General features: G+C 42.9%; 1 protein-coding gene across 2 annotated transcripts in view; it reads left to right on the forward strand.

The window, feature by feature from the left end:
• Positions 1-13,692, forward strand: part of LOC124551045 (putative protein TPRXL) — a 567,200-nt gene extending 553,508 nt beyond the window's left edge. The window contains exon 7 of one of the 2 annotated variants that reach the window (XM_047125908.1): positions 12,981-13,692. In XM_047125908.1, coding sequence (XP_046981864.1) covers positions 12,981-13,049 — 69 coding nt within the window. In that variant the 3' untranslated portion in view covers positions 13,050-13,692. The remainder of the gene's footprint in view (positions 1-12,980) is intronic. The other variant, XM_047125909.1, reaches the window with a different exon arrangement.
• Positions 13,693-14,753: the final 1,061 nt, after the last annotated feature.

Here is a 14,753-nt window from a genome sequence, read left to right on the forward strand (position 1 = left end):
TAACGGCCCGGGTTCGATTCCCGGCTGGGTGTTGTGTTGTCCTTATCATCATCGTTTCGTCCCCATCGACACGCAAGTCGCCGAAGTGGCATCAACTCGAAAGACTTGCACCAGGCGAGCGGTCTACACGACGGGAGGCCCTAGGCATACGGCATTTCCATTATAATGTCAAATATGTTGCAACGATGGAATTCAAGAGTCAACACTCTTAAAACGGAACGCAAGAGGCATAACATGTGGTACCTGTGTAGAACAAATAGGAAGTACGTACATCTGGAAGTCCCTTCGTTATGCCTCGCTGTTGCAAACGGACATTACTCCACGACACATACACAAATTAGGATACAGCGAACATACGCATCAATGATTGGACGGACAGTTCGTCATTTCGTGAAAAAAAAGTTGTCATCATGGAGATTTGAACCAGGGCCTTCTGCTCCAGAGTCTAACGCGGTGACAACACAACCAAGACATTACGATGAGCTACGTCGCTCGATGTTGCACATATTTAGTTTAGACCTGATCACTGTTTCTATTTTCCTTCTTTTTTCCACAGTTGAGTACACGTTGCTCCTGTTTTCATGCTTGGTCTGTGTTCACGTTTTGACGGGATATGCATTGAACCAACTTACCAACAAATCCCCTGTTAGAGGCACTCATTCTTAATGTTTCCTTGTTGAAATAACTTTTATCAGTGTAATGGGGTACGTATTAAGTTACAGATCTGGTTAGTAGACCTCGCTAGTACTGTGAAACCTCGTCGTTCCAGGACCGGGCGAATTCAGTAGAAAGACGTCTAGCATCGCCAGAAAGCGTCGACCAACATTTTGTATCTAAGAAAAGTCGTTCCTCATAATGCAGTCTATTACACCTAGAAGTTAGATGCAAACATTGCACACATTTTCAACATTAACGGTCCTGTAACACTCCCTTGAAAAACGCTCCAAGTTACTTTCTAATCTGCCGCCCTCTCTAAGTTAATAATTACGGGGGCGAGCGAAAAGAAATGCCTCCAGATTTTTTGCTTGAAAACTCTTAAACATTGAAAAATAAAACAAACTTGATTAACGTTATACACCTTCATGTCTATTTTTGTAGCCGTTTGCCGCTATAGGATTCAAATTCGTTGGGTGCAACGTGGCGGTAAGTAATGTAGCTATATCGATGCGTAGAAACAGCATGCTGTAGTGGAGTTTCGAATTTAAAGAGGTCGTTCAAACATGGAGCACACTCTGCTTCAGCATGACAATGCAGGACCACACACGAGCGCAGCGGTATCTGCAACAGTCCCGACGCCTTGGGTTCGCAGCCGTCAAAAGTCCTCCATACAGGGCCGACTTGCCGCCATCAGATTTTCATCTCTTTACAAACAACACCTTCAACGACTTCGCTTTGGTAGTGATGAAGCGGTGCAACCAGAGGTGACGTTCCTACGCTGACGTTTCAGCAAACTGATGTCTCGTTGGGAGAAATGTATTCGTTTCTAGGGTGACTATAAAGAGAAACAAATATGTAGACATGAAGAACACAGATGTTGAATGTTAATAACGTTTGTTTCTTTAAACCTCCAGTGACCACTGGAGCTACCCAAAACCATGTTCTGAAACAATGTTTTGTTTATCCACTAGACAGTGCCACAAGTTCCTCCAAAAAATCGTAACACAACACACACACACACACACACACACACACACACACATATGTCATACAAACAAATGTAAATCCACCTGATGATGGAGGTATAAACCTTTTCAACGCGTCGTGGAGATAAACAAACAGTGGCTGGTAACAGTAAACTTCTTATTTCATTTAATGTCAAAAACTGTCACTGTAAAGCCGGCCGATCTGGCAGAGCGGTTCTAGGCGCTTCAGTCTGGAACCGCGCGACCGCTACGGTCGCAGGTTCGAATCCTGCCTCGGGCATGGATGTGTGTGATGTCCTTGGGTTAGTTAGGTTTAAGTAGTTCTAAGTTCTAGGGGACTTATGACCTCAGATGTTGAGTCCCATAGTGCTCAGAGCCATTTGAACCATTTGAACTGTCACTGTAAAGCCTTCGCATTCAAACGTTTGTTTAATTTATAAATCTTTAACAGTTCTACATAAAATTTCGGACGCATTTTCAGCACGCCCTCGTATTTGCTCTGTCATAATTTTGATTTTGTTGTTGTTATTGTTTTTGAGCTGGTGGTGTCTTCAGTCCAAGGACTGGTTTGACGCAGCTCTCCATGCTGCTCCATTCTGTGCAAGACTCTTCATCTCCAACTACTGAAGCATACATCCTTCATCTTCTGCTTATTGTATTAATCTCTTGGTCTCCCTCTACGACTTTTATCCTCCACACTTCTCTACAGGATTAAAATGGTGATCCCTTAATGTCTCCGAGTCTTTTTTTTTGTTATGGTTTTAGGGCGCAAAACTTCTATGGTCATTAGCGCCCGTTCTGTGACTTAGGAAAAGCTAAAAACCGAAACTGGAAACCAGCAGCATTGGGAGCAAAACTCAAAAAAGTGGGGAAACCAAAAACAGAACGAAAGCTTAAAAAACCACTATAGTATGGGGGTTGTTTGTGCCCAAAAAGAGCTTCAAATTACTGACGTCATCTCACTGGCACTAATGAACTCGAGAACGCGATCGGCTGATCGCGTGTCATCTGCTAAAATGGAATATATATCAGTCTCCGAGTCTGTCGTATCAACTGATCCCTTCTTGTACTCAAGTTGTGCCGCAAATTTCGTGTCTCCCCAACTCTATTCACTGCCTCCTCATTAGTTACGTTATCTTATGCTCGTATTTTTTCATTAGGCAACGGTGCAAAGCTGTATCGAACGTCTTCGGGAAGTCAGGGGACAAGTTATCAACCCGGGTGACGGAATATAGTGCCTTGTGCGTCTCGTGGGCGGGACAGAGTGCTACCGAATTTACCTCTCTTTTTTATTCATTTAAGACTATTTGCTTTCGGTGGCTTTTTTGTTTTCCGCTGGGGACCTGCGGGAGGGAAGTCACCTAATGAGAAGGAAGCCCATTATCTGTGCTGGCGGCACTAAGAGGATTGTCGCAACTCCAGCTGCTCCAGTACGCTCTCTGCGAAAAGGTAGGAGAGAGCATGCCGGCGACCGCCTGCGGAAGAAGCAACTAAAACAGTGGCGGCCACATTCTGTCCGTGTCGTCTCTCCGACAGATTTCGGGTGACGCTGGAGGATAAAGCAGCAGCAGCAGCAGCATTGCAAACGTTCTCTGTGGGATTTAAGTTAGGGGACGGGCAGGGCAGTCCATTCGCCGAATATCCTCTCGTTTCAAGACCTCTTCCACCATCGCTGTTCGATGCGGTCGCGCATTGATATCCTTAAAATGAAATCAGGATAGGATGCATCCCCGACAAGACGCATATGGGGAAGGAAGTGTGGCTATAATGTTGACTCCTGAGTGTTCAACGACTTCGAGTTTAGTACGACCACGCAACATTATGCCTCCCCACATCATAACTATTGGACCACCGTAATAGTCACGTTAGACTATATTTGGCAATTGTACACAACCACTCGCTCACAGAAAGTTCCGTACCTAAAGACTGAAAAATTGTTGAAGTCACACCAATGCCCAAAAAGGGAAGTAGGAGTAATCCGCTGAATTACAGGCCCATATCACTAACATCGATTTGCAGTAGGGTTTTGGAATATGTAGTGGTCGAATGTTGCTAGCCAGGGTAGCCGAGAGCAGTAACGCGCTGCTTTCTAGACTCGGATAGGCGCGCCGGCCCCGGATCGAATCCACCCGGCGGACCGACGAGGGCCGGTGTGCCGGTCAGCCTGGATGTGGTTTTTAGGCAGTTATCCACATCCCACTAGCTCAATACCGGCCTGGTCCCCACGTTGCACCTCAGTTACATGACTCGCAGGCATTTTCAATGCGTTCGCACTATTCCAAGGATTACGCTGCACTCAGACAGCTACGGTACACTAATTCCATCCTACATGGTACGGGGTGGCGACAGGAAGGGCATCCAGCCATCCCTTAAAATTAATGTGCCACGTCCGTTTAACCATAACAGCAGACCCCACAAGTCAGAATTAATGCTTGGAAAGAGAGAGAGAGAGACTGTGCTCGAACATTATGAATTACCTCGAAGAAAACGATTTATTGGTACGTAGCACAGATTCAGAAAATATCGTTCTTGTGAAACACAACTAGCTCTTTATACTCATGAAGTAATGAGTGCTATCGACAGAGGATGTCGAATTGATTTCATATTTTTAAGATTTCCAAAGGGCTTTCGACACCGTTCCTCACAAGCGTCTTCTAACCAAACTGCGTGCTTATGGAATATCGCCTCAGTTGTGCGACTGGATTCGTGATTTCCTGTCAGAAAGGTCGCACTTCGTAGTAATAGACGGAAAATCATCGAGTAAAACAGACAACATCCAGCGTGCCCCAAGGAAGTGTTATAGGGCCTGTATTGTCCCTGATCTGTATTAACGACATAGGAGACTATCTCAGTAGCCGTCTTAGAATGTTTGCAGATGATGATGTCATTCACCCTCTTGTAACGTCATCAGGTGACCGAAACGAATTGCAAAATAATTTAGATAAGATGTCTGTATGGCGCGAAAGGTGGCAATTCACCCTGAATAAAGAAAAGTGTGAAGTAAAGCTGTGAGTACCGGGCGTGAGTCGTGCTTCGGTAGCTCAGATGGTAGAGCACTTGACCGCGAAAGGCAAAGGTCCCGAGTTCGAGTCTCGGTCGGGCACACAGTTTCAATCTGCCAGGAAGTTTCATATCAGCGCACACTCCGGTGCAGAGTGAACATCTCATTCTGGAAAGTGTGAAGTATTTTGCATGAGTACTAAAAAAAATTCGCTAAATTTCGATTACGCGATAATTCAATCACACAAATCTTGTTGTTGTTGTGGTCTTCAGTCCTGAGACTGGTTTGATGCAGCTCTCCATGCTACTCTATCCTGTGCAAGCTTCTTCATCTCCCAGTACCTACTGCAACCTACATCCTTCTGAATCTGCTTAGTGTATTCATCTCTTCGTCTCCCTCTACGATTTTTACCCTCCACGCTGCCCTCCAATACTAAATTGGTGATCCCTTGATGCCTCAGAACATGTCCTACCAACCGATACCTTCTTCTGGTCAAGTTGTGCCACAAACTTCTCCTCTCCCCAATCCTATTCAATACTTCCTCATTAGTTATGTAATCTACCCATCCAATCTTCAGCATTCTTCTGTAGCACCACATTTCGAAAGCTTCTATTCTCTTCTTGTCCAAACTATTCATCGTCCATGTTTCACTTCCATACATGGCTACACTCCATACAAATACTTTCAGAAACGACTTCCTGACACTTAAATCTATACTCGATGTTACCAAATTTCTCTTCTTCAGAAACGCTTTCCTTGCCATTGCCAGTCTACATTTTATATCCTCTCTACTTCGACCATCATCAGTTATTTTGCTCCCCAAATAGCAAAACTCATCTACTACTTTAAGTGTTTCATTTCCTAATCTATTTCCCTCAGCATCACCTGATTTAATTCAACTACATTCCGTTATCCTCGGTTTGCATTTGTTGATGTTCATCTTATATCCTCCTTTCAAGATCCCATCCACTTTGTTCAACTGCTCTTTCAGGTCCTTTTGCTGTCTCTGACAGAATTACAATCTCATCGGCAAACATCAAAGTTTTTATTTCTTCTTCGTAGATTTTAATTCCTACTCGAAATTTTTGCTTTTGTTTCCTTCACTGCTTGCTAAATATACAGATTGAATGATATTGGGGATAGGGTACAACCCTGTCTCACTCCCTTCTCAACCACTGCTTCCCTTTCACGCACCTCAACTCTTATGACTGCCATCTGGTTTCTGTACTAATTGTAAATAGCCTTCCGCTCCCTGTATTTTACCCCTGCCACCTTCAGAATTTGAAAGGGGATATTCCAGTCAACATTGTCAAAAGCTTTCTCTAAATCTACAAATGCTAGAAACGTAGGTTTGCCTTTTCTTAATTAGCTTCTAAAATGAGTCGTAGGGTCAGTATTGCCTCACGTGTTCCCATATTTCTACGGAATCCAATCTGATCTTCCCCAAGGTCGGCTTCTACCTGTTTTTCCATTCGTCTGTAAATAATTCGCATTAGTATTTTGCAGCTGATAGTTCGGTAATTTTCACATCTGTCAACACCTGCTTTCTTTGGGATTGGAATAATTATATTCTTCTTGAAGTCTGAGGGTATTTTGCCTGTTTCATACATCTTGCTCACCAGATGGTAGAGTTTTGTCAGGAATGGCTCTCCCAAGGCCGTCAGTAGTTCCAATGGAATGTTGTCTACTCCCAGGTCCTTGTTTCGACTCAGGTCTTTCAGTGCTCTGTCAATCTCTTCACACAGTATCATATCTCCCATTTCATCTTCATCTACATCCTCTTCCATTTCCATAATATTGTCCTCAAGTACATCGCCCTTGTATAGACCCTCTATATACTCCTTCAACCTTTCTGCTTTCCCTTCTTTGCTTAGAACTGGGTTTCCATTTGAGCTCTTGATATTCATACAAGTCGTTCTCTTATCTCCAAAGGTCTCTTTAATTTTCTTGTTGGCAGTATCTATCTTACCCCTAGTGAGATAGGCCTCTACATCCTTACATTTGTCCTCTAGCCATCCCTGCTTAGCCATTTTGCACTTCCTGTCGATCTCATTTTTGAGACGTCTGTATTCCTTTTTGCCTGCTTCATTTACTGCATTTTTATATTTTCTCCTTTCATCAATTAAATTCAATATTTCTTCTGTTACCCTAGGATTTCTACTAGCCCTCGTCTTTTTACCTACTTGATCCTCTGCTGCCTTCGCTACTTCATCCCTCAAAGCTGCCCATTCTTCATCTACTGTATTTCTTTCCCCCATTCCTGTCAATTGTTCCCTTATGCTTTCCCTGAAACTCTGTACAACCTCTGGTTCTTTCAGTTTATCCAGGTCCCATCTCCTTAAATTCCCACCTTTTTGCAGTTTCTTCAGTTTTAATCTACAGGTCATAACCAATAGATTGTGGTCAGAGTCCACATCTGCCCCTGGAAATGTCTTACATTTTAAAACCTGGTTCCTAAATCTCTGTCTTACCATTATATAATCTATCTGATACCTTTTAGTATCTCCAGGGTTCTTCCATGTATACAACCTTCTTTCATGATTCTTAAACCAAGTGTTAGCTATGATTATGTTGTGCTCTGTGCAAAATTCTACCAGGCGGCTTCCTTTTTCATTTCTTAGCCTCAATCCATATTCACCTAGTATGTTTCCTTCTCTCCCTTTTCCTACTGACGAATTCCAGTCACCCATGACTATTAAATTTTTGTCTCCTTTCACTATCTGAATAATTTCTTTTATTTCATCATACATTTCTTCAATTTCTTCGTCATCTGCAGAGCTAGTTGGCATATAAACTTGTACTACTGTAGTAGGTGTGGGCTTCGTATCTATCTTGGCCACAATAATGCGTTCACTATGCTGTTTGTAGTAGCTTACCCGCATTCCTATTTTCCTATTCATTATTAAACCTTAAACCTTAAAAGAGTGTGCAGGAAAAGTTGGCCTACAAATATCTTTTGAGAAAACGGTGTTTACAACAACAAATCTAGAAATTTCTAAGTTACAAACCAAATATGGAGAAATTAAGAGGGTACCATACTTTAAATATTTAGGAGAGATAATTTCTGAAAAATACTCACAACAAGAAAGAATATTAAAAGCTCGTAGGGGTCTAGGGCTGGTCCAAAACATTTACAATAAAAAATGTCTATCTATAAATACAAAAATTAAACATTATAAGTCGGTAATTAAACCAATAATGCTATATGCCAGCGAAACCTTGACACTTAAAAGGAAAACAGATATGGAAAACCTGAAGAAAGAGGAAAGGAAAATCATTAGAAAAATTCTGGGACCAAGATGGACCAAAGAGGGGTATAGATTACAGAAAAATTCTAGAATTGAAGAATATTCTAACATAGAGATAGACATGAGGAAGAGGCGTCTAAAATTCTATGGCCACATAATGAGACTTTCCGATCACAGACTTACAAAAAAAATAGTAAGATACGTAGCATTCCTTGTTAATGGAGGAGAATGGATCAAAAATGTAAAGAAAGATCTGGAATTAGCCAACATTACTACTGAAGACATGAACAAAAGAAACAATTTCAAACTTAAAGTTGACAAATGAGAGGTCAAACCAGAGACAAAAGCGCCGAGAACTGGAACAAAATGGATCGAAGAAAGAAAAGCTGAATTCTCGCAAAGAATGAAGACCTGGTGGGCAAACAAGAAGAATAAGAAGCCCCAGAAGTGAACCATCTTTACTTCGCGTCTTCCATGTTGGGAACTTTACGACTAATAATAATAATAATTAAACCTACTCCTGCATTAGCCCTATTTGATTTTGTGTTTATAACCCTGTAGTCACCTGACCAGAAGTCTTGTTCCTCCTGCCACCGAACTTCACTAATTCCCACTATATCTAACTTCAACCTATCCATTTCCCTTTTTAAATTTTCTAAGCTACCTGCCCGATTAAGGGATCTGACATTCCACGCTCCGATCCGTAGAACGCCAGTTTTCTTTCTCCTGATAATGACATCCTCTTGAGTAGTCCCCGCTCGGAGATCCGATTGGGGGACTATTTTACCTCCGGAATATTTTACCCAAGAGGACGCCATCATCATTTAATCATATAGTAAAGCTGCATGCCCTCGGGAAAAATTACGGCTGTAGTTTCCCCTTGCTTTCAGCCGTTCGCAGTGTCAGCACAGCAAGGCCGTTTTGGTTATTGTTACAAGGCCAGATCAGTCAATCATCCAGACTGTTGCCCCTGCAACTACTGAAAAGGCTGCTGCCCCTCTTCAGGAACCACACGTTTCTATGGCCTCTCAACAGATACCCCTCCGTTGTGGTTGCACCTACGGTACGGCTATCTGTATCGCTGAGGCACGCAAGCCTCCCCACCAACGGCAAGGTCCAAGGTCCATGGTTCATGGGGGGGGAGGGGGGGGTACACAAATCTTAAGGCTGTAAATTCAACTAAATAGTTAGGGACTACAATTACAAATAACGCAAATTGGAATGGTCATATGGATAATGTTGTGGGTAGAGCGAACCAAAGACTGCGATTCACTGGCAGAACACTTAGAAAGGTCTGCTAAATAGACTGCTTACACCGCACTTGTCCGCCCTATTCCGAAGTATTGCTGTACAATGTGGGATCCGCTTCACGTGGGACTGAGGGATGGCATCGAAAAAGTTCAAAGAAGGACAGGTCGTTTTGTACTATCGCGAAATAGGGGAGATAGTGATCACCAGTTTTCTCCTCCGATTGCGAAAACATTCTGTTGGCACCCACCTACATACGGAGAAATGAGCGTCACGACAAAATAAGAGAAATCAGGACTCACACAGAATAATTTAAGTGCTCGTTTTTCCCATGCGCCGTTCGAGAGTGGAACGGTAGAGAGACAGCTTGAAGGTGGTTCATTTAACCCTCCGCCAGGCACTTTATTGTGAATAGCAGAGTAATCACGTATATGTAGATGTAGAAATTCCTATGTCCATTACGTGTTCTCACCTCTCGCCGTATGAGGGGACGTCGAGCTTTGTCGAACAGAATCGTTTCGATAATTCAGGTTTTTGTATACGACAGGTATTCGCAGACCCCGCCTAGTGCTAACATGGTCATGTGAGAGGCACTAAAGACCGATTCCCACTACAGAGAGAGCGGCGCGCGGCAACGGCAGCGGCAAGCGTTTCCCGCTGTGACGCGGCGGCTCGCGGAATGGGTGTTCCCACCTGGGAGCGGCAGGCGCTAACGGTAGCAAATGTTGGACCGCCACTGAGGTATGGGGGCGGGACCCACTGAAACGGCCGGTGCATTTGATTAACGATACCGTGAGCCTACAAGGATGAAAGACGAAACTCGGTGGAGACATACCAGCTTTTTTTATTAACTTTACGATGTACTCTTTCGCATACTTCATCATTCGTATTTTGTTACCATTAACAGATTTCATGATTACTGTTCATAACTGTTTACTCTCTCATTTAGAAAACAGATCGCCCCGGAACAGAAACGTATTGTTACTTTCTTAAGAGCATTTTGCTATAATGATAGTGCACTTCCTGTTATGTGGTAGTAATTTATTTACAACTGAAAATGTCTGACAGTTGGTCCTCAGTATTTGCTGTGTTAAGATCACGTATTTTAACCACTCTGTGAGTGTGAGCTATTGAAACTACCAATGAAGTTGTATCACAACACTCAGCTCCATTTCTAAAAAAAAACAGCCGCGCGGGGTTGCAGCGCGGTCTAGGGCCTAACGCCTCATAAAATGTTGTGCTAATATAAATTATTTTATTACTGACGAAATACATTTAGCATGCTGTGGTGCATGCATTAAATGTTGGTAAGTCTCAATCGGTGGTTATCCCACGTCAGTAATTCTTGGCGAACTTCCCATGTTGAGAAATGCTGGAGCCCACATGCCAGGCTATGTGTCCCATGCCAGGTTACCTGGGTCTCTACCTGCAGCAACTGGTTAAACGTGTTGAACTCTCCTAATGGAATACCAGAGCATGTCCAAACTATAATAGCTCTTTTGCCTTTACAGAATGGAAATTCCTTAGCCCTTTCACACATAGTGATGTCCTGTCCTGTAGTATTTCAAAAAAGAACAGCCATAAAAGATTTCTGTACCAAATTTGAAGCTCACAGCTTAATATTCTTACTCTCAAGTGCATTCCACCGATCTTACCTCGCTGGAATTGTTCAACACATTGGGAAATCACACTCAGTGGTTCTTTAGTGACCATTTGTGTGGCTTGGAGCTTTTGTCCAAGCTACTTAGACCCACTCACCGTTCCACTTACACCAAACCACAGGCGCCGATTCAGTGGTGAGAACCTGGTAGAGTTTACAAGACAATACCCGATTGCATCCAACTTGCCTATCAGTGCAGCCAATTTTCCGGGTACTGTTGCACAAGGTTTCAATGTTGGCATTATCAAGTTTCATATTCGCAGCACTTGTATTATCATGGGCTTTCGAATGTCGTTAATAAAAGCATATCATTCCAATTAGAAAAAAGCTTCAGTATCTCAGCTGATACAAATTTTAAGGCGAGTAACTTTTCAATAAAATTACGTACCTCTCTGCAAACAATCGCTTTCCGAAAACCTCATTCCGGTTATTCAACCGCTCACAAAATAAGAAGTACAAGTTTTAGGCGACATAAATAGCATGTACAAGATCGATAAAAAAGGCACCCATTCGGACCATCCGACCGCCGTGTCATCCTCAGCGAATGATGCAGATAGGAGGATCGTGTGGTTAGCACACCGCTCTCCTGGTTGTTATGATGGTTTTCTTTGACTGGAGCTGCTACTATTTGGTCGAGTAGCTCCTCAATTGGCATCACGAGGCTGAGTGCACCCCGAAAAATAGCAACAGCGCATTGCGGCCCGAATGGTCACCCATCCACGTGCCGGCCACGCCCAACAGCCCTTAACTTCGGTGATCCCACGGGAACCGGTGTAGCCACTGCGGCAAGGCTGTTGCCACAAGGTCGATAACTGAATAAATTAAGAAAAATTCCCATGAGTACTTGAATGAAATACACAGCCTGACCAAAAGACGAAGCACCCAGAAGGGGAGGACGAATGAAACTTGAAAAGTTGAAAAGTTCAGTGATAACAAAATCAAGTGAAATTTTCAATAAACTTCACATTATTGAGCCTACTTAGCAATATAAGTTGCATCCCCTGGCATGCATGCATGCACTGATTCATTTGGGAAGCGTGTAATAAAGCTGTTTTGTCTTTTCCTGTGACAAGTCAGCCAACAACTATTGTAACTAGCCCTTGACATCCTGGATACTACCACCCACTGAGACAGAGTCGACATTTGAGCTGGAGAAAAACAAGTTCTATCAGGCAAAAATCTGGGGATTTTTCTGGGATTACCTCAACATTATGCAGACATTTCATGGAGACACATGCCACATGTGAACCATCACTGTTCTGTTGATAAATAATACCACAATATGCCCTACGAGACGTAACGTGACGTACCACCGTTCTGTCAGAGTTACCACAGTCACTACCAGCTGTGGCCTGAGACTATTCTCGATGACAACTCACGACATGACTCCAGGAGTAACACAGCTGTGCCTCTCCAAAATATTGGACAGTGATCGTCTAAGGTACGTCAGTAGTCCATGCTTTCCAGCCAGTACCACTCCAGCGAGATGTTCATGGCAGTCTGCACATAGATTGGTAATTTCCTATTCCAGTTGCTACTGCTCTCCGACCGCTTGTTCTCAGGTGGCATATGTATATGTGAAGAGGTTACAATGTGCTCCATGCACAGTGCAGCGATCCTCCACTGTGGTGGTCAAACATGGACGACCAAAACCTTGACGACAAATATGCCGGTACTCACAGTCCGATGCAGCCACTGGGCCACTTTCACAATCGAATGCACCTAAAATCTGCAGATTACACGATTCGACCACCATGAGGCCATTTTCAGTCTTTTCCGGGGGCTGTCAACACTGTTTCACAATAGTCGGCAGCATCTCCATGACACTGTTCACACTCCATTATATCCGACCAGTCCTGATAACAGTAATAACAGTACTGAACATGACCAAGACTACAGGGCTGTGGAGGCTGACCTACTTGTCACACAGAATTGCAACTGTAATTCTTTACACACCCACTTGTGCTGTGTACATGTACAAATTTACATTTATATCCGACCATATCTTCTGGGGGTTCACCTTTTCAGTCAGGCAGCACATTAATATCGGCAATATTATCGTGTTAATATCTCAAAATCATCTCTAAGATTATCCAAACTGAATATTATTCTTAAAAATGTGGCTGTACTCACAAATGACTCTTTTAATTCTTGTCTTTTCTTTTCCTTTTTTGTCACAGAAGATGTCGAACGAGCTGCAGTCTGGCGATAAGGCAACACTGCTTCCTGACGGTTCAGAAGACGAGTAAAGAGCTACCTGCTGTCCCCAGCGTATTGGTCGGCAGGCTCCAAATGTGGCCTGCTATTGGTCGGTGGCCCACCAACTGCAAGGGAGGCGCAGCAGCTGCCACGTTGCCACGTCTCCGCTGGAACTCTAGCTTCTGTTTTGGTCAGACTCCCAGTTTGCAGAAACCTCGCCAGCCAGAAAGTGGCTCTCCAAAGCTGCGGAGATCTGCCGAACGAGCAGGGTGCTTGCTGCTTCGTGGTTTTCGAGATGTTTCAGAACAGTTATGTTTGCTGATTATGACCAAACTGTTGCATCATAGTATTAACAGAAAAAGAACTGCTTCTTTGCTCTGCTTTATCATTCGAATAAGTCTTGAACCACGACTTATGCTGTGTAATCTCTCGTCAAGTTTCAGTGTTTACTGTAAATAATAATCCTGTTAAGCTTACAACAAAATATGGGCAGTTGAAATGTGATGAAGTGAATGGAAAAAAATGACATATCAGATCCCTCTGCATTGGAGGGAAATGTCAGTGAATGGAACAGATGTTTATCATTGTATTCACAGAGTTTTGTTGATGTTGCATTCCAGTCTCCTTAATTTATAACAGTGTAATAAGTTTGTATTATGTATCTAGTCGTACTATAAAGACTTTCCACACACATATATGTGCAAGCAGTCATGTTTACTGTTTATGAAGAGAGAATTTTTATGCATTTTAATGGACTTTAAGTATCCTGAGAAAATAACCAGCTATGAAGGGCTACAGGGTAGTCCACAAATGTGGAACAACACTTCTAAAACCAAAATTTGTTGATAAATAGAAATTTAAAGTCAAGTAGTACAAGACATGATTCTGCAGAGGGGGAAGGGGCACGTTCGAGGTTATGTTGCCAATATGGGGATCATTTTGGAAATCACCATCTTGGATCCAACTTGTAGTTTTCAAAGGGAAAGGGGATCATGTCACATATCAAAATAGTAGGGTCTTTCATTTGAGTGTAGCTTTATTCAATCTCGAGTTACGTCGCATTTTATAGAGAACGAGACACATGCCAGTAGTAACACATGAAGGTTACAGAATGTTTTCGATGTGTTGTACAGCATGTTGTATGGTGGATGTTATTTGATTCACTCATTTCTCATGGACTTAAACTGACTTACTTACTTCACCCAATGGTATGTAGCATATTGGGCAACCAATTTCCTCCAGAAAACTAGATCATCTAATAGGCTACTAAGTCTTTAAATTTCAACCAGTTTATGTCTATACATTCAATAACCTTTGCAAAACTTCGTTTCCAAGTGTTACGAGGGCTTCCTCTACTCCCGTATCCACCTGTTGGCTTCCACAACAGTGTTGGCCTTGGTATTTTTCCATCTTTCTCTAGTGGAATATGCTCACAAGATTCAGCCTTTTTTCAGAAACGATTTTGTGCAGGCTGCGTGAACCACATCTTCTCATCATTTCATTATTTGAAATGTGGTCGTGATAACTGATCTGCGAAATTCGCCTCAAGCATCGTCGCTCAAAAACGTTGAGCTGGTGTGCTGATTGCTGATTTTTCCAGATGTCACATTCGTATGTGGCCATCTGTACGATGATAGAGGAGTAGTTTTGTCGGCACACTTAGAGTGTAATTGCTATATGGATCGCATTCATTGGAAGACTGTAGAAGCTCTCCCATTTCTACTGACGATGTATGCATCGATGTTCCCGTTGTT

Source organism: Schistocerca americana, chromosome 9 (genome assembly GCF_021461395.2).
Source record: "Schistocerca americana isolate TAMUIC-IGC-003095 chromosome 9, iqSchAmer2.1, whole genome shotgun sequence".
Taxonomy (NCBI): domain Eukaryota; kingdom Metazoa; phylum Arthropoda; class Insecta; order Orthoptera; family Acrididae; genus Schistocerca; species Schistocerca americana.